The 18,808-nt window shown below is 46.2% G+C and overlaps 1 protein-coding gene across 1 annotated transcript in view; it reads left to right on the top strand.

The window, feature by feature from the left end:
* The first annotated feature begins 1,931 nt into the window (after nt 1–1,931).
* Nucleotides 1,932–18,808, top strand: part of Pccb (propionyl-CoA carboxylase subunit beta) — a 53,168-nt gene continuing 36,291 nt past the window's right edge. The window contains exons 1-5 of the mRNA XM_057767145.1: nt 1,932–2,135; nt 4,546–4,665; nt 6,099–6,167; nt 8,585–8,641; nt 12,256–12,369. Of these exons, the coding sequence (XP_057623128.1) occupies nt 1,953–2,135; nt 4,546–4,665; nt 6,099–6,167; nt 8,585–8,641; nt 12,256–12,369 (543 nt within the window). The 5' untranslated portion in view covers nt 1,932–1,952. The remainder of the gene's footprint in view (nt 2,136–4,545; nt 4,666–6,098; nt 6,168–8,584; nt 8,642–12,255; nt 12,370–18,808) is intronic.

The following is an 18,808-nucleotide window of genomic DNA, read 5'->3' as shown; positions in this document are numbered from 1 at the left end:
AGGTTGCCAAGGTTCTTAAAGCAGAGTTCTAAGCATAGGGCTAAGAGCTCTCTCCACTGGTGTTAGACAGATGTAGGTGACCTTTGTTCCATCAGGAGATTTCAGGCCTTGGACACCGAACTTCTGTGTATGTTAAGGAAAATAATCCTTGATCTAAGAAACACAACCTATGCTCATAATTCAGTTCTTGGCCCACAGATGGTTCAAAAACTGATTATTTCACTGTGTGTGTGGGTGCATACCTTTAAACCTAGTACTTGAAAGGCTGGGTAAGGTGGATCGCTGTGAGTTTCAGGTCAGCCTGGTCTACATCATGGGTTCTAGGCCAGCTGAGGGCTATATAAGTCAGACCACACCTCAAAAAGTAAATGAAAAAGAAATGACATTAACATTAGAGTTTTAGGCCAGAATTTGAACTTTATGAAGTCCTGGCTGTGAGGTGGACCTAGGAGGGGTTAATAATCAACTTTGGCAGGATTTTTTTTTCTTTTTTTGTGGCTAAGAATGAGAAATATGCACCTTGTACTTTGCCTTCAAGACCTGCCAGTTACCTGGGTAAACAAATGGAAAAGCGTTAACAGTTCACTTTCACAAGCACTGGAGCAGGGATTCTTGGATTTTAGCATCTGAGCTAACTGGAGGTCATTTTCTAAGGAAGGTCAGCAGCCCCACCCCCATTTCTGATTCAGTAGGTCTGGGGCAGAGTCCCATCGTTTGCAGTTTACTTTTTCTGCTTGCTCCCTAGTAAGGCCACAGGCGATGTGTCGACAGGAGTCTTTCCTTGACCAAACTTTGGTCAGGCTCTACTGAGCTCCCCTTGAAGCGAGCTGACCTTGGCTCCCAGCTCCTCTCCTATAGAGTGTAGCTATACCAAGAATCCTGCTGTAGGCCAAGCCAGAATCCTCAACCCTTAGTAAGTGATCACCCCCAATATTTGAAGGTTTGTTCTCCACTGCCCCCCACGTGACATCTGAGCACCCTGGCTTGCCTTCAACAAAGCACACCTTAAGTTTGTCCCATACCCTTACTGCTTCCTCTTAATTTCCCACTCATTGAACCCCCAACCCAGTAAATCATGTTTTTGTTGTATTGAGAGTTGAGGCCAACCTCTCTCCCCACTGCAAACCCCTTTTGAGCAATGGTCCTCACACCTAAAGCAATGGTCCCTGAAAAGGTATACATCTCCATTCTGTCAAGGGTCGCGAACTCAAAAACAACAACAACAAAATCTTTGTGTGTGTCAGAGTTTGGGTGTGCACATGTGGAGGTCATAGAACAACCAAGAATAGTCACCTTCTTTGTGTGAGGATTGGGTCTCATTTGCTGCTGCATTTGCAAGGTTGATTGGTTTGTGAGATTCCTGTGAGTCTGTCATCTCTATCTCTCATCTCACCTAGGCAACCTCATTACAGACACTCTTTATTATTCTGGCTGTACTGAGTTTTGGGACCCATCTCTAGTTCTCATACTCGTGTTGGCAACGGCTTTAACCACTGAGCTGAGCAGCTCCCCAGCTCCCCTTCCTTTTAAGAGACTCTCTCAAAAGGCTCTGGCGTCCAGTACCTAGCTCACAAAAAAATTTCAATCTTGGTTCCATCAAACCTACTTCTGTCCTTGTGAAATCTGGATATAAATGATTACTTGGCTAAGTCGTAAAAGCAAAATCTGAGACATCATTTGGTAAAAGTTGGATAGACAAAGCCTGGGGGTCAAGATGGCTAATGCAAAGCAGGGATTAAGTTCTTGTTCTGTGCAGCAACATAGGCACAGATCTGAAAACCAGGTATTTCCCGGTACAGCCCTGCTGAACCTCCTTGGGCCTGGACTACAACGCCTGTGACTGCCAGGAGCTCTAGTCCTAGCGACGACGCGCAGGCGCACACCGCTATGGCCACGCTTTCCGCGCATGCGTCCTCAAGTGCGCTGGTCGGTGTGGCTTGCTGGCAGTGAAAATGGCGGCGGCCGTGCGGGCGGCGGCGGCTGGAGCGAGGCTCAGGGTTCTCAGTTGCGGCCTCCGTAGCACGACCCGCAGCCTTTGCAGCCAGCCGGTTGCAGTAAACGAGCGCATCGACAACAAGCGCCGTGCCGCGCTGCAGGGCGGAGGCCAGCGCCGCATCGACGCGCAGCACAAGCGAGTGAGTCCGGGGCGCCAGATCGCCCCGCCCCCTCCGCCCGCGACCTATCACAGTGCGCCGGGCTCGCGGCGCCGATGGCCTCCCAGCCAATAGGCGCCGTGCCTGGGAGGGGCGCGGCGAGAACTTTCACCTAGAGAATTTAGGGCCCCCTCGGGGGTGGGTAGCCGAGGACCAGCTTCTGTGTGCTTAGCAATGTCCCCAAGTGGTGGTGGGCGTTGATTGGATGAAAGGATGGATCTGTCCGGTCTCCAGCAGTGCTCCACCTTAGCAGCTATGAAGTTTTGGGAAAGTTAGTCTCTAGAAATCATCTTAAACAGAATAATGCCTCTCACATCTTACTAGAATAAGATTGCTTCACTAATCGGCGGTAGGCTCTCAATTAATTAAAAAGACCCCATTATTTTCCTGTTGTCTGAAAGAGTTGTGGCAGGTTTGTTTGTTTCTTCTGTGATGGAGAGCAATAAAACCGAGCCTCATAGTATCAGAAATCGCTTGACTACATTCACATTAACCTGGGGTGGGGTTCTCTGTGATTGCAGGGACACCTGTGCCTTAGGAAGTCAGGTGGGCCTCTTGCGAGTTTCAGCATTATCTACTGGGTAAGAAGCAGGTGGGCTTTGGATAAACTCGCAGCTACTCTGCAGTCTGGCCAGAGTGGGCAGCTGAGGCACTGACACACTGCCTGGATCTTCGGGCGAGAACCACAGTTGAGCTTCAGAGATAAGCTGGGGAGGCCGGTTAGTAACAGAAGCATCAGGCTGGAAGAGGTGACCCTAGACCTGAAACCAGACTTACCTGGTGAGTCTAGACAGAGCTGGATGAGTTAGCAGGAAGGTACCTTGCCTAAGGAAAGCACTCCCTGGGAAGAGCACAGAAGTCCTACTCAAGTGTGGCGAAAGCTGGGCTTTTTGTTGCTTGTTTTGGTTTTGATTTTCTGAAACAGGGTTTCTCTGTGTAAAGACAGCTCTGGTTGTCCTGGAACTTGCTTTATAAGCCACGCTGGCCTTGAACACACAGTTTGCCCCTGCCTCTGCCTCCCGAGCACTAGGATTAAAGGTGTGAACTGGGTCTTAAATCTTGGCCAAAGGTTGATGCAGATGTCCTGAGTTACTGTTTGAAAGAGGCCTAAAGCTAACAATTCCTTTTTGACACTTAAGGATGGGGTTGAAAGGCTCTTGGTGAGCAGTACTCTCCCTCACTCCCCTGGGGTCCTGGTGAAGGACTAACAAGTTTCCTGGGAAGGCCTGTCAACCTCTGTCAGGGTCCAATGCTCAGTTCCTCCCCAAGCAGACCCTGATGCCCTTAGATAGGCCTGGAGAGCTGCTTTTAGCGGTCAGGGCTGATTTAGTTGGGAGACCGATTTGTGCTCTCATTAAGTTTTTCATGAGCTCCATAAGACAGGTCTCCTACAAGTGGATCAGAAAGTATGAATATTTTCAAATCTATCACTGTCTTTATCCATAGTCGTTAGGTTGTTTTCCCCCAAAGTAAATGTTTTCCACAACCTCATTGGCTTTCACTGCTTTCCTAAAATAACTAATTCCAAGGGTTGTTTGTTGTTTACTGTGTGTATGTGCTGTTTTCTTGGCACAGGAGCTAAGGACTCTCGAGAGCTGAGGTTTTGGGAGCCTAAGGAGTGGAGGCTCTTGATAGATTGAGGGTTTCAATGTCATCTGTAAGAAGTATTTTCTTTAATTTTGAGATAGGATCTCATATTGACCTTGAACTTCTGATCCCTCTGCTCCCTCCTCAGCTCTGGGATTGTAGGCATTTACTACCCTATGTATGCAGTCTGTGTGGTACTGGGAATTGAACCTAGGGCTTTTGCACATGCTAGGCAAGCCCTCTACTAACTGATCTGTATCTCCGGCCATTTTTTCTTTTCTGTCTTTAAAGCAAATGCCCTCCAACCCGAGAAACTCTCCCTCCTGACAAACTCCCCAGCACCTGGCCCCTCTCCCTTTACTCAGCAACTTCTTGCTGTGGGGTCTTCCAGCAGGGATTCTTATTTAGAATAGAAGAAGGCAATAGTGCCTTGGGGTGAAGGCTGGGAGCTGGAGGGAGGGGTTGTGCCTGGTTGAACATACCTTTAACTCTGACCCTCACTAAGCCTGCCTTAGTTTCCTTCCTACTCAGGGTTCTCAGTGCAATTCAGGGTCAGGCTCTCTTTACCCCCTTTTGTCTTCACCTGTTTCTCCTCTCTTTGATTTACTTTCCACAGGCAGGTGGCTCCTGAGCAGGGCATCTATCCAGCTTTCCTGGCTGGAACAAAGTCTATCGCTATCACCTGTCTACTTTGGGTAGGACGGACAGTGGAGCCTTTTACATGGGGGGCAAAGAGGCAAAACCTGTGGCTCTGGCCTTCCAGCTAACACATCTTACCTACCTTAACTTGGTCTTTTTGTTGTAGGGAAAATTAACTGCCAGGGAGAGGATCAGCCTCCTGCTGGACCCCGGCAGCTTTGTGGAGAGCGACATGTTTGTGGAGCACAGATGTGCCGACTTCGGAATGGCTGCTGATAAGAATAAGGTATCTTTGTTTTTCCCAGTGGCGGTGTGAACACTTCCTGTGGCTTGCTAGCCTTCCCACCAGAACAAAGACTTGATAGAGCTTTTATCTCAGTTGCTTTGGAGAAGGACTGAGGCGCCTTCAGGTTCTCTCCTAACTCACCTCTGTCTGCAGAAGAGTGTGGGAGGCTGTGTATACTCTCTGCAGTCTAACTCAGGCCCAGTTTCCAAGGCAATGGTTGTGGGTTCCATTCCTCATACAGACGGACAAGGTTGGAGGGAGGATCATGGGAGGATCTCTCAGATGGGTCTGTTAACCAGACCTTTGTCTAAATGCAGGCCAGTTTTGCTTTTGATACTTCTTAAGTTTGAGCCTTGTGTTTAGGTGGGGGCTTTTGTTTTGTTTTTTTTTCAGACAAGTTTCTCTGTTTCCTTGACCTCGAACTCACTCTGTACACCAGGCTGGCTTCGAACTCCAAGATTTGCCTGCCCTTGCCTCTCCAGTGCTAGGAGTAAAGGCATGCACAGCCACTGTCTGGCTTATGTTTAGGTGTCTTTATTGTTTAAATTTTCAGTTTGCCTGACTATCTCACACAGGCTGCCCTAGAACTCTGTGTAACCAACCCGGGCAGCCCTGAGCTCATGGTCCCCTTGGTCTTAGCCACCTGGGTGTGTAATCATGGGCATGCATCAGATATACCTGGCAATCTTTGAGGTCAGTAAAACCAGATTGTTTGTGGGTTCATGGAACTCTTAGGATTCACTTTTGGGCCCGTTTTCTGCACATCTGCTGACTATGACCAAAGGTGTAAACTCGGCAGGGTCTGTCTGAGCCCTTCTGGGCACACCAATGTCTGAGTTCGCACAAAGAAGAATGGTCTGAGTAGGGATGTGTGATATCAGAGAAGATGCTCAGAAAGCTCTTACTCTTTCTTTTTGAGGGTCTTATAATGATTCTCCCTTCTTAGTTTTGGCTGGGAGTCCAGGCATGTGCCACTGTGCCCAGGCATGTGCCACTGTGCCCGTGTCTAGCTCTGCTGTGTTTTCTGTGTGTCCCTCTCAGAGTGAGTGGCAGTGGTGGCCCTGGGAACCTCGTGGTTATATTACCTTTCTTCTGAAAATTCTAGTTATTCATTTTGGTGTGCTAGAGACTAAACCCTGCTTTGTTTTTTAGTGTGAACCTTAGAAACTTTGGTGTTTTGTTTTTAGTTAAGCCATGATGCCAATTTCACTATAAAGAAATATTTGGGCCGGGTGGCAGTGGTGCTCGCCTTTAATCCCAGCACTTGGGAGACAGAGGCAGGCAGATCTCTGTGAGTTCGAGGCCAACCTGGTCTACAGAGAAAGTTCCAGGACAACCAGGGCTATACCGGGAAACCCTGTCTTAAAAAAAAACAAGCAACAACAAAATAAGTATTTGGGTTTTTTGACGTATATGTTTCCTTTCCCTGGTAGTTTCCTGGAGATAGCGTGGTCACTGGACGGGGCCGAATCAATGGAAGATTGGCTTATGTCTTCAGTCAGGTATGTCCTAACTCCAGCAAATGAGGTTTTCCTGCAAGGTAGAGCCAGGAACAAAATATGTGATAGAAAACAATTTGGGGGAATGAAATCTTGCTTATAGTTTGGGGCTGTGGAGGATCCAGACGCAGTCTGGGTAGAAAAAATTGATTCTTAAAAGTACAGGTCCCTGAGCTCTGGGATTTTTTTTTTTAAAGTATCCTAATACATTTTGTGAAGTTCCATCAAGAGCGATGAAGTTGGCATACACTGACACCTGAGGAAGACCTTGTAGGCAGAATAAAGCTATGTCATACCTAAATTGCTTTTTTAAAAATTATTTTATGCTGGGCGGTGGTGGCGCACGCCTTTAATCCCAGCACTCGGGAGGCAGAGGCAGGTGTGTCTCTGTGAATTCAGTGGAGTTACAGGTGGTTATAAGCACCATGTTGATGCTGGGAATCAAACCTGGGTCCTCTGGAAGTGCAGCCAGTTTTCTTAGCTGCTGTCGCTTCCCTCCAGCCCTGTTTGTCCAAATCTTTATCTCCAGAGCTGTGCGTTACCTGGCATGGCAGAGAAGAATCAAGGTTCTGATCAAGTGACTTTAGCATAGTGTGGCCTGGGTTACCCAGGTGGCCTAATGTAATCACAAGGGTCCTTAAAAAGAGGAAGAGAATAGCTGGGTGGTGGTGGCGCACACTTTCAACCCCAGCACTGGGGAGGCAGAGGCTGGCCTGGTCTACAGAGCGAGTTCCAGGACAGCCAGAGCTGTTGTACAGAGAAAAAACCAAAAACAAACAAACAAACAAAGAACCCAAACTACCCGCCCCTAAAGAAAACCAAACAAACATGACAAAACAAAAACCAGAAGGAAGGTCAGAATACCGCGTTGTGAGGGCTCCACCTGTGACGTGAGGCTTTGAAAATAGAGAAGCATTCTAGGAGAGGAGGAGCGGGAGCCGCGGCTGGAAGCTTCGGAAAGGTAACCAGGTTGCCTGCCCTTGAGGCCTGAGAGGTCACAGATCTGTTGATCTTGGTTGCAACCCACTGCGGTCCCTGGGAGGGAGCTTCTACAGTACAGGATGTGAGAGGGCAGAGTGTTGTCTTAGGTCTGTGACTCTGAGTTAGCGAGTCACGGCAGCAACAGAAGCAGGGTATTTTGTGTGTTATTTCATAATAGGTTTTTCTACTATTGGGTCTGCCAAATGTTGAAGATTACTTTTTTCCCTCTCAATTTTTATGAGCTGGCTGGGCAAAAATTAATAAATAAGGAAGCATAGAAATGATGGAACAAAGATTGCTACTGTGTTTTCTGGCCGTGACGTCTGACACTCAAGGCCGCTACAGAAATTCAAGTCCATCCTACTTTCGAGTGCCTTCTCTGCTCACAGAGTAAGTGGGAGTGAGGAAGAGATGGAGATGATGAAGACAGGGCTCTCATTCTGAAGACGCCAGTTTATAGGTAGAATGGGGCAGAACAGGCGGCCACAGGCCGGGTAAGAGAGGCTCCAGCAAATGCTTTGGACTCATAAGGAGGAGGTCTTTCCAGGTTTGTGGAGGCGAGTGGGGAAGATGGACCTTGAAAGAGGCTGGACCCCGGCCTTGGGGTGTCGTGAACCTGCCTTCTCATTCCACTTTCCAGGATACTAACACGGGTGATTTTTCTGAGTTGTTAACTTTTTCCAGAAAAGTATCCTTCTTCCCTTGGTCATTGGCTGACAGCAAGCTCTATAGAGAGGGGAGGAGCCAGTAGGGCTCATTCAGTACCAGGCTTCTAGTCTCTGGTTTTCATCCTCACCTTTGCCTTCTTTCAGGCCAGTGATCTGATTCTGGAGTCTGTTTCTTTAGAGGAATAGCCTTTCTCCCCTCAAAGCGAAGGGGGAGGTCTTTGAGTTCTTTTGACCACAGGCTTACTCCTGTTTTAATGCCCCCCCACCTTTTCCTTGGTTCCTCATTGGTTGCCCCCTCTTCAGGCGTGTGCTTCCATTTCCTTCCGCCCAATCATGTGGTACCTTTGTGCTTTTAGTTCCCCTCAGCTAGCCTGCAGCTAGTGCTTATTAGATCCCCTAGTGTGTCAGTATCTAGACTCTGCCTTTCATCTCCTCCTCTGTTTTCAGAATCCAACATAGTACCTGGGAATGGCAGCACTTGTTTGACAGTGGAGGAATTCGGGTTAATCCTGCATCAGTTATTGCCTCAGAGCTCTGAGTCATTTTTGTAGGGCAAAGACTACTACCCTGATGTTACACAAACTCTCTAAGATATCTCATTAACTATTCTGGGGGAATAATCTATGTATTAGAGTTGTATTTTTTTTCCTCTATTTTTCTCAATGTCTGGAATGCCTTTAACAATGTTGAGTTTCCCATTTCTTCCTACTGGGTCTTCAACTCTGCCTTGTCATTATATTTTACATGCTGTTTTGTTTTTTGTTTTTTTAGGATTTTACTGTTTTTGGAGGCAGTCTGTCAGGAGCACATGCTCAAAAGATCTGCAAAGTAAGTGTTTGATATTGAAAATAAACCCAGAGCTTCCCTCAGTTTGTGTGGCACACACTGAGTATTCTGGGGTGTAATGAATTGAGCTAGGTATAAGAAATTGCACATTTGGGGCTGCAGAGATGGCTAAACAGTTAAGAGCAATTGAGTGCTCTTCCAGAGGACCAGGGTTCAATTCCCAAAACCCACATTTTGCAGCTATATTACAACTGTCTGTAACCCCAAGATCTGACACCCTCACGCAGGCATACATATAGACAAAACAATGCAAATAAAAGAAAAATAAATAAATTATAAAAATTGCACATTTGTACAAGATGTGGTACTGTCTAGAAGAGAGTCTTAGTTTGCACTGTCTCCTTGACCTCTGGTAAAGTCTATACCCACACTTGTTCTGTGTTGTCGTCCCGTGTCGTCGTCCCCCCCATCTTTCTTTTTCTTCTCTTCGTCCCTCTGCCTTCTCCTGCCCAAGTGCTAGGATTGCATGTGTGAACCTGTCACGTTTCCTCACACATAAAATAACATCTACGATTACAAGGCTTGCGGGCTGGAGAGATGGGTCAGTGGGTATGATGAGTATCTGGTATGAAAACAAAAGGACCTGAGTTCAAATCCCCAACACTCACATAAAACCCAAGCATGACCGTTATGTGCTTGTAATCCCCGCTTTTGGGGAACAGGCAGAGTCTGGCAGCTTGCTGACTGGTGGGCCCAGTCAGAACAGCAAGCTTTGGGTTCATGGAAGAGAGCCTTATGAAGAGGATCTCAGAAAATAGGATTGAGGGTGATAGAGGAGGGCACCTGACATATTCTGCTCTGGCCTCTGCCTGCGAAGACTGAAAACGTTCAAAAGAAGGATTGTCATATATGTACTTTTTTTTTTTTGAGACAGGATTTCTCTGTTTAGTCCAGGCTAGCCTTGAACTCAGAGATCCGCTTGCCTCTGTGTCCCAAGTGCTGGGATTAAAGGCATGTGCCACTACATCTGGCTCATTAATATATGTTCTTATTAATGCATTAAATAATTAGATTTAGTAGTGAATCTAACTGGTGTAATTCAAAGGAGGCTTGAGGAAACACATTTCTGGATCTCAGCAACTTTAATGTGACAAAGACTTCTGGTTTCTATTAATGGCAAAGGCACATGTGTGTTCATAAATGAGTTAGAACAATACAGGGGGAAAATGTAAACTTCTTCCACCTCAAGTTCATAGACCACTGTCTTAGGGTTTTTATTGCTGTGAAGAGACACCATGACCATGGCAACTCTCATAAAAGAGAGGTGACGACTTCCATTTTACTGTGATGGGGAGCATGGTGGCTTGCAGACAGATGTGCTGGAGGAATAACTGAGAGTCTGACATCTTGCAGACAACAGGAAGTTGACTGACTCACTGGGCAGTATTCCAAACATAGGAGGATGTGAGAGCGATCTGGCTGCGACATCTGTCACCCCATTGATCGCCAGGGTTGATTCGGCTGATCTGGCTGGCTAGGCGGGTGTCCCCTTCCTCCCTCACTGCTCCACGTGCGTCCCTCCCGAAGCTGCGCGCTCGGTCGAAGAGGACGACCTTCCCCGAATAGAGGAGGACCGGTCTTCGGTCAAGGGTATACGAGCAGCTGCGCTCCCCTGCGGGAACCTCCAAACAAGCTCTCAAGGTCCAAACATAGGAAACCTAAACCTACCCCTGCAGTGACACACTTCGCCAACAAGACCATACCCACTCCAGCAAAGTCACACCTCCTAATAGTGCCACTCCCTATAAGATTATAGGGGCTTATTACATTCAAACTATCACAACCACGTATCCGTTCACAGCTACCTTGAGATTCTGTGAATCCCAAGAATAGAATTTTAGATCTAGGCAGAGAGGCCAGGTGCTAAAATGTGACGAGCAGGACAAAGATTGTATGACAGTTTGTTTTTTTAAAAATGTGCTTAAGTGTTTGCCTGTGTGTGAACTGTATGTGCCTGGTGCCTGCAGAGGCCAGAAGAGGGTGTTACATCCTTTAGAACTGGAGTTACAGATGGTTGTGAGCCACTCTGGATGCTGGGAACTGGAGTCTTTTGCAAGAGCACTGCTCTTAACCACTGAGTCATCTCTTAAGCTCCTGCATAAAGGTATTTTAAAAACACTTTAGGGGACTGAGTTTAGAGCTCTGTGATAGAATACTTGCCTAATGTGAGCAGGCCTTGCAGTCACTTCCTTTTCCTGCTGATGAAGATACAGGAACACAAACAGAACCCCAGATACCAATCAAACAAATTCACCAGATACAGTCCTGCTAGATTGAAATGATCTGGGGAGTAATGCTAAGTATAGTTGGTGTTTGGAGAACTTTAGATCATGGGAGTAAACATGCTTTGTAAACCATCTAGGGCTGTGGGATGTTGCGCATGAAGCTTGTAGACCCAGGAGGAAAATCTGCCACAGTGTACCGGCCTCAGGTTAATGGGCCAATGTGCACTTTCATAAATAGACTTTTGTTTCCATTCTGTCTGCCACCCATTGTTCCTTAGGAGTCACTGGGAATAAATATGGCCGCTGAAGAGAGTCAGGTGCGATACTCTTAGCCTCAACAATGCAAAACCTGTGGCTTCTGCTAGGTAGCTGGTCTCTCATCTTCCCTTAGGAATCCGGATATTATGGGGGTTGAAATCAAGGTACTCCTTCCTGGTTGGAAAAGTACAGAGAAATGTTTTCTGGAAAACACACACACACAGAATGAGGGTGAGGCGTGTTGGCCTGTGTGTGTAAGTATAGCACAGCTTTTAGGAGCTAGTTCTTACCTAACATGGTGGGTTCTCTCACCAGGCTTGTGTGCTAAGTGATCTTGTGCTTGGCCTGCTTGAATGGGCTGAATGTGCTAAAGCAGCAGTTCTCAACCTGTGGGTCACGACCCCTTTGCGGGTCACACGTCAGTTATCCAGCATATCAGATATTAAGTTATGATTCATAACAGTAGCAAAATGAAGCAGCAAATAAACAAGTTTATGGTTGAGGGCCACCACAACATGAGGAACAGTATTAAGGGGTCGCAGCGTTAGGAAGGGTGTGAACCCCTGTTCTAAAGAGACACCGTGTGCCATGACCCTCTCTTCAGCTACTGGACTGTTGAAAGAATGGACTCCAAGAATTTCTCCAGGAGAAATGGCGGAAGCCCTGAGGCACTCAGAGGAGCGACTTGTCTCCCGGGGAAAGATTCCCAGCCTGACAGATGTCCTTGGAGGAGAGCCTGGGAGCTGAATGGGAGGACAGGGCCCACACCTTGTGGGACTGTCCAGTTATGCAAACTTAGTATTTAAACCCTCCTCATACCAGGGCTCCTGAAGGTGACCTTGGTGGGGGCATAAAGTCCGGATCCCTTTGTCCCTCTTCCTGTGTGGTCACATTGATACATCTCCCTTTTCTGCTTTTCACTATTCATTTGGCTGCAATGGACTCATTGAGGATGGGTGGCTGGGCCTGGCTTGTGGGAGCACAGGCTGTGGCCTCTTAGTCTGGTGACACTGTCACCCACCGAGCCATCTTCTTGGCACAACAAGGCGTTTTGTCACTGCTGATTTTGATAACCAGAGCAGATGTCTCATGGGATTTTCTGTGCCCTTTTAGATCATGGACCAGGCCTTAACCGTAGGGGCTCCAGTGATCGGGCTGAACGACTCCGGGGGCGCCCGAATCCAGGAGGGGGTGGAGTCCTTGGCTGGCTACGCAGACATCTTCCTGGTGAGAAACGTATTCACAGCCGGAGTCCGTGAGTCTGTTCTGGTGCCTGTCTCTCCACACTGTCCTCTGCCCCATCCTGCCTCTGTGATGTCTCCATCACTGCCACCGCGGGTGGGATGGGGGTGGGTGACCTGCCAGATGGCTGCAGAGCCTGCTCTTTCTTCTTGATAGAGGGCCAGTTGTTAGATGAATAATTAGTTCAAGGTCACTCATGGGGAGAAAGTACTTGGAAATGTTTTCTTTTTTCTTTCTTTTCTTTGCTTTTTTTTGAAGCAAGAGCAACATGGTAAGGAACATTAAAGTAAACTGATTTGCTAGAATTAGAATTTTTTTTTAATTTTTTTTTTTATTTTACTTATTTTGTACATAGTGTTCCACGTGCATGTATGTCTGCAGGCCAGAAGAAAGCACCAATCCTCATTACAGATGGTTGCGAGCCACCATGTGGTTGCTGGGAATTGAACTCGGGACCTCTGGAAGAACAACCAATGCTCTTAACCTCTGAACCATCTCTCCAGCCCTAGAATTTTTTAAAATGCTTTTTTAATTTAACATTGGATGATTATACAAAGAAGAAGAAATCTCTTCAAATCAGAGGCCTTGGAGCACATCATTCCAGATACCTGCATGGTTTGCCTAGGAGCTGTGTTATGAGACAGGGAGGGGTCTGACAGTCAGCCCCGGGCTAGCCTCCCTCCCCTGCGGAATGACTGCTGTCCTGTCTGTGGTCACCGCCTTTCAGGATTTATCCGAGCATCTGTGTGAGAGGTATTCTAAGTTGTAAGGCACTTCCGGCCCTTGAGAGGCTTCCCGGCTTCTGTCCATCTTAAACATGCTTTTTTCTTTAAAGAAAAAAAAATTAAAGCAGTATAACAATTGAATTCATTCCTAGTCAGGAACAAAAGTATAAGGAAAGAGGGAGAAGGAAAGGGGGGAGGGGAAGGGTAGGAGATAGGAGAGAAAAGGACGAGGGAGGGAAGGAGAGGAAAGGAAAGGGGAGAGAAGAGGGGAAGGGAGAGAAGCGAAAAGGGAAGGAGAAAAGAGAAAAAGTGAAAGAGAGGAACCCGAGAAGGAAAGGAAGCTACTAAGGGTTTTATCGAGGCCCCTAGATAAGGACTACAGATAGCAATAGATCAGGGTTAAATCTCCTTTTACGATTATACTCTGGTAAATGTTCCCCCAGAAACACACAATGAAGGACTTAAGAGCTAAAGGAAGCAAAATATCACCAATTAGCCCTCCAGTATTTCACAGTAATGTGATATGCAAATATGTATTTCTGGAGAGAATGATACAGCCAGTGGGAACAGCTATCTGGCCAAAGAACACAGGATAGATCTTAAACTGTTTCAAGTTTTCTATGGGGTCTGAAATTACATCACAATTAAAAGTTTCCAGAAATTAACAACACAGGATCAAGCCTTTATCCCCTGAGACTGCTTTCTGGACTCCTCCCATCCCCAATGCCTTCCTTTTTAAAAGACAAATATCTCTATATAGTTCACACTACCTGGTTCTGGATCCTCCTGTGTCTGCAGAGGTCTGTGCTGCCCTGCCCAGCCACAGCTTCCCCCCTTTAGATTTAGTTGGGCCATTTTAGTTCACTTTAATTTTCATCATATTTTATTTTTCAAAAAAAAAATTAACCTTTATTTATTTATTTATTTACTTACTTACTTATTTACTTGAGAAAGGCCTTTCTGTGTAGCCCTGGTTGTCCTGGAACTCGCTCTGTAGATCAGGCTGGCCTCGAACTCAGAGATCCACCTGATTCTGCCTCCCAAATGCTGGGATTAAAGGCGTGTTCCTGCCACCAACACCTGGCCTTAACTTTTAATTTTTATTTCTTACATATGGGTGTTTTGCCTGCATGCATGTGTATGTGCCTGGTACATGTGGATTTCAGAAGAGGATGTTGGCTCTCCTGGGTCCTAGAGTTATAGACGGTTGTAAAGGGTCATGTGGGTGTGGGAGTCAAACTTGGGTCCTCTGGAGGAGCAGCCAATTTCTTTAACCACTGAACCATCTCTTTAGCCTCCTTCACCATGTATGTTAAGCATATTTGAAACCTCAAAATTTGTCTACACAGTGACACACTCCCAGCAATAAGACCACATCTATTCCAACAATGCCACAGGCCCTAATCATGTCACTTCCTTTGGGGGCCCCAAACCACCATGCCTGGTTTTCCGGTAACTTATAAACTGGGTTCGGTTCTTTCAGTCTTCAGGGACTACTGATCTTTGCTTGTTGAGTGTGGGATCTGATTGTGACTTTCCTAAGCTATTTCTGTAAATGCATGTTGCTCTGTGGTTGCCGTGTCACTTTCTCAGTGCCGTGACAAATTACCTGACAAAGGCACCTTGAGGAAGGATGGTTTATTGGCTCACAGTCAGGGTGTGGTCTGTCATGAGGAGGACCAGCTGGTTGGTCATATGCTATGTGCATTCAAGGAGCAGAGGGCTGGAGAGATGGCTCAGCAGTTGGGAGCACCGACTGCTCTTCCAGAGGTCCCCAATTCAGTTCTCAGCAATCACATGGTGGCTGACAACCATCTGTAATGAGGTCTGATGCCCTTTTCTGGCATGCAGGCAGGCATCTAGGCAGAATGCTATATACATAGTAAATAAATGAAATCATTAAAAAAGACAGAGAAGCCGGGCGGTGGTGGCGCACGCCTTTAATCCCAGCACTCGAGAGGCAGAGGCAGGCGAATCTCTGTGAGCTCGAGACCAGCCTGGTCTACAAGAGCTAGTTCCAGGACAGGCTCCAAAACCACAGAGAAACCCTGTCTCGAAAAACCAAAAATAAATAAATAAATAAATAAAAAAGACAGAGAAATGAAAGCTGCTGCTCAGCTCCCTCCCATTGTCTTAGTTCAGTCTAGGACGCCAGCCTATACGATGGTGCCCTATTTAAAGTCTAGGACGCCAGCCTATATGATTGTGCCCGTATTTAAACTCTAGGATGCCAGCCTATACCATGGTGCCCATATTTAAAGTCTATTGGACTCTAGCGTCCAAACACCGAGGAGGAGTCGCCCCCAGAGACGCATCTCACACACCACAGCCAATGCAAAAGCATGAGGATTTTATTAATTCTGTCATGACAGGGTCCCTCAGCATTCGGGAAGCCAAGAGACCTCGAATAGCTGGTACAGTCTACTTTTAAAGGGGCCACAGAAGCAAGGGGGGTTGTTCTTTCACTATTTTGATTGGCTTATTCAAAGGACTATTACCAATAATTGACTGGAGAGCTGTTGCCAGATCAGGTGAGGTAAGAGGTCATTTTGACCCTGTTTCCCAGGCGACTGAATCAAAACATACGTATATGGGTAATTGTTCAGGAACTGAGTACGTGCGAGTGTAGCTGTTAGGTCCTTGCTTCCCAGGGGAGGAGGGGAAGCACTATGGCATGGAGGCTGAGAGGATTCAGAATCAAAATGGCTTCAGAATTGTCTTAAAGTCTTACAAGTCTAGGATGCCAGCTTATACCATGGTGCCTGTATTTAAAGTGGGTTCAACCAAGCCAGAAACTCCTCTCATGCAAGCCCAGAGTTTGCTTCCTACAAGATTGTGGTGGTACACACCTTTAATCCCAGCACCAGGGAGGAGGAGGCAGGTGGGTCTCTGTGGTTTGAGTTCAGCCTGGTCTACAGAATGAATTCCAGGATTGCCACGGCTATTACACAGAGAATCCCTGCCTTGTAAAAACAAAACAAAAAAGATGTTCTTAGGTCTCAAAATAGGCAAGGGTGGGGAACAGTGTCCTTACCCCGTGTAGTAGGGAAACCAAGTCCATCAGAATTGAAGAAGGGCTGCCTCTGTGCTGGCTCTCCACCTTCAAAGGTAGCAGTCGGTAGTGAAATACAAGTTGTGGCCAGTGGTAGAGTGCTTGCTTAGTATTGGTTCCCAGCATCTCAAAACAGAAAACACAGCCCTGACTTAAGGATGAGGTCTTTGTTGCCCCTTCTTTAGTGCCAGCTAGCCACAGTAGGTGTATGGGTTGTCATATCATGGTTGTTTGTTTTGCTGGGGGAAGATAACAGCTAGTCACATGAAATTTATCTGCTTTTTCTTTCTTGATCCTTCAAATGTTGGATTAGACTCCAGAGTTCTGAAGTAGTTGCTTCTAACAGTCCAGTGGCTAACGTTACTTCATTCATGGTTTTCCAAAGCTTTCTCTTCTATCTTCTGTGAAATCACTTCCTGTTACCTGTTAGTCTGTGTCCTGTGAGTCTGTGTCATTTCCAGCTAGTTGGACCACTGAGTTTGAGACTAGTCTGGGCAACATAGTGAGATCCATCTCAAAAACAAACCATTTTATACCAACAAGAGAACTACATCTCAAGCCCATAGCTCCTGTATTTTTTAGTATACTTTTTTTTCCCTGATTTTTCGAGACAGGGTTTCTCTGTAGCTTTGGAGCCAGTCCTGGAATTCACTCTGTAGACCAGGCTGGTCTCAAACTCAGAGATCCACCTGCCCCTGCCTCCTGAGTGCTGGGATTAAAGAGTTGTGCCACCACCGCCCGGCTTTCAGTGTACTTTTAAAATTTCTCTATGCTCTTTTCTTTTCTGCTTGGGGTGGAGGGGGCAAGGCCTTCTTAAGTTGCCTAGGTTGGCTTCAAACCCCTAATTTTCCTGTCTCGCCTTTCAGAATTCTGGGATTATAGGCATGTTCTACCATTTTTATTAAAAAAAACTGTATTTAAAAAAAAACTTTATTAAAAAATAAGTAAGAGCCAAGTGGTGGTGGCAGCACACACTTTTCATCCCAGTATTCAGAGGAAGGTGGACTTGTGTGAGTTTGAAGCCAGCTTGTTTTACAGAGCAAATTCCAGGACAGCCAGGACTACACAGAGAAACCCTATCTCAAAAAACAAAAGCAAAACCAAAAAATATAAGTAAGCACACAAAATAATACTTGTTTCCCTCTTCCTTCCTGCTACCCTAGGCCTAACACGGCCTTATGTAGCCTAAGCTAGCCTAGAACACCTGAACCTCCTTGCCTTCATCTCCCAAGTGCTGGATACCCAACCACACCTAGCTTAAAGTATTTTCCAACATGTATATCATTGTCTTTTGCTACATTAATCTCCACCACATTGTAACTGTTTGTGTATGTGTGTGTTCAGTGGTTGCTTCCAGGTTGTAATAAGTATCTCGACATAACCTCTTTAAAAAATCATTGCTTGGGGGCTGGAGAGATGACTCAGTGGTTAAGAGCATTGCCTGCTCTTCCAAAGGTCCTGAGTTCAATTCCCGGCAACCACATGGTGGCTCACAACCATCTGTAATGAGGTCTGGTGCCCTCTTCTGGCCTACAGACATACACACAGACAAAATATTGTATACATAATAAATAACTATTAAAAAAATAAAAAATCATTGCTTGTGTGTGTCAGAGGGCAACCTATAGGAGTGACTTCTGTATGTCTATCTATCATGTGGGTCCTGAGGCTGGAACTCAAATAGTCCTCTTCCTGGCAAGTACCTTTACTCACCAGCCCTCATCAGAATGTATTAATAGTGGTAAGACAGAGACTTTTTCAATATACCTCCCTTTCCTCCCTTTTGTGTGTGTGTGTGTGTGTGTGTATGTAAGTATCATTTTATAAGCCCAATATAGTGTCATAATTATTACTTTATTATTTATTTTCTTAATTTTTTTTTTCGAGACGGGATTTCTCTTTGTAACAGCCCTGGTTATCCTGGAACTCTCCCTGTAGACCAGACTGACCTCGAACTCACAGAGATCTACCTGCCTCTGCCTCCTGAGTGCTGGGATTAAAGGTGTGTGTTGGAGGAGGCCACTTATTGGTTCCTGGCTGCTTAGCCCTGAAATAATCACACAGAAACTGTACTATTTAAATCGCTGCTTGGCCCATTAGCTCTAGCTTCTTATTGGCTAACTCTTACATCTTAATTTAACCCATCTCTAGTAATCTCTATCGCCATGTGGCTGTGGTTTACTGGCTAAAGTTCTGGCGTCCATCTCTGGCAGGGCTACATGGCTTCTCTCTGACTCCGCCCTCCTTTCTCCCAGCATTCAGTTTAGTTTTCCCCTCCTCCCTCTGCTCTACCCTATCAGGCCAAGCCAGTTTCTTTATTCATTTATGGTAATCAGAGCATACAGAGGTGAATTCCACATCAGGTGTACACCACTGCCAAGCTCGTTATTTATTTCTTAAAAAATATTTTTCAAGATGTGTGTGTCTGAGTCTACCATATATGTACAGGTGCCTGTGGAGACCAGAAGATGGTGTAGTGTAGCAAGCTTTCTTGTCGGACTATCTGAATCGCCAGCCCTCAAATAGTGACACAGAGGCTTCTTATTAATTATGAAAGCTTGACCATTAGCTTAGGCTTGTCCCACTAGCTCCTGTAACTTAAATTAATTTATTTAATTATTAAATTAATCTTCTGCCAAGAGGCTCA

Source organism: Chionomys nivalis, chromosome 4, assembly GCF_950005125.1.
Source record: "Chionomys nivalis chromosome 4, mChiNiv1.1, whole genome shotgun sequence".
Lineage (NCBI taxonomy): Eukaryota > Metazoa > Chordata > Mammalia > Rodentia > Cricetidae > Chionomys > Chionomys nivalis.
This window is presented reverse-complemented; position numbering and strand designations above follow the sequence as displayed.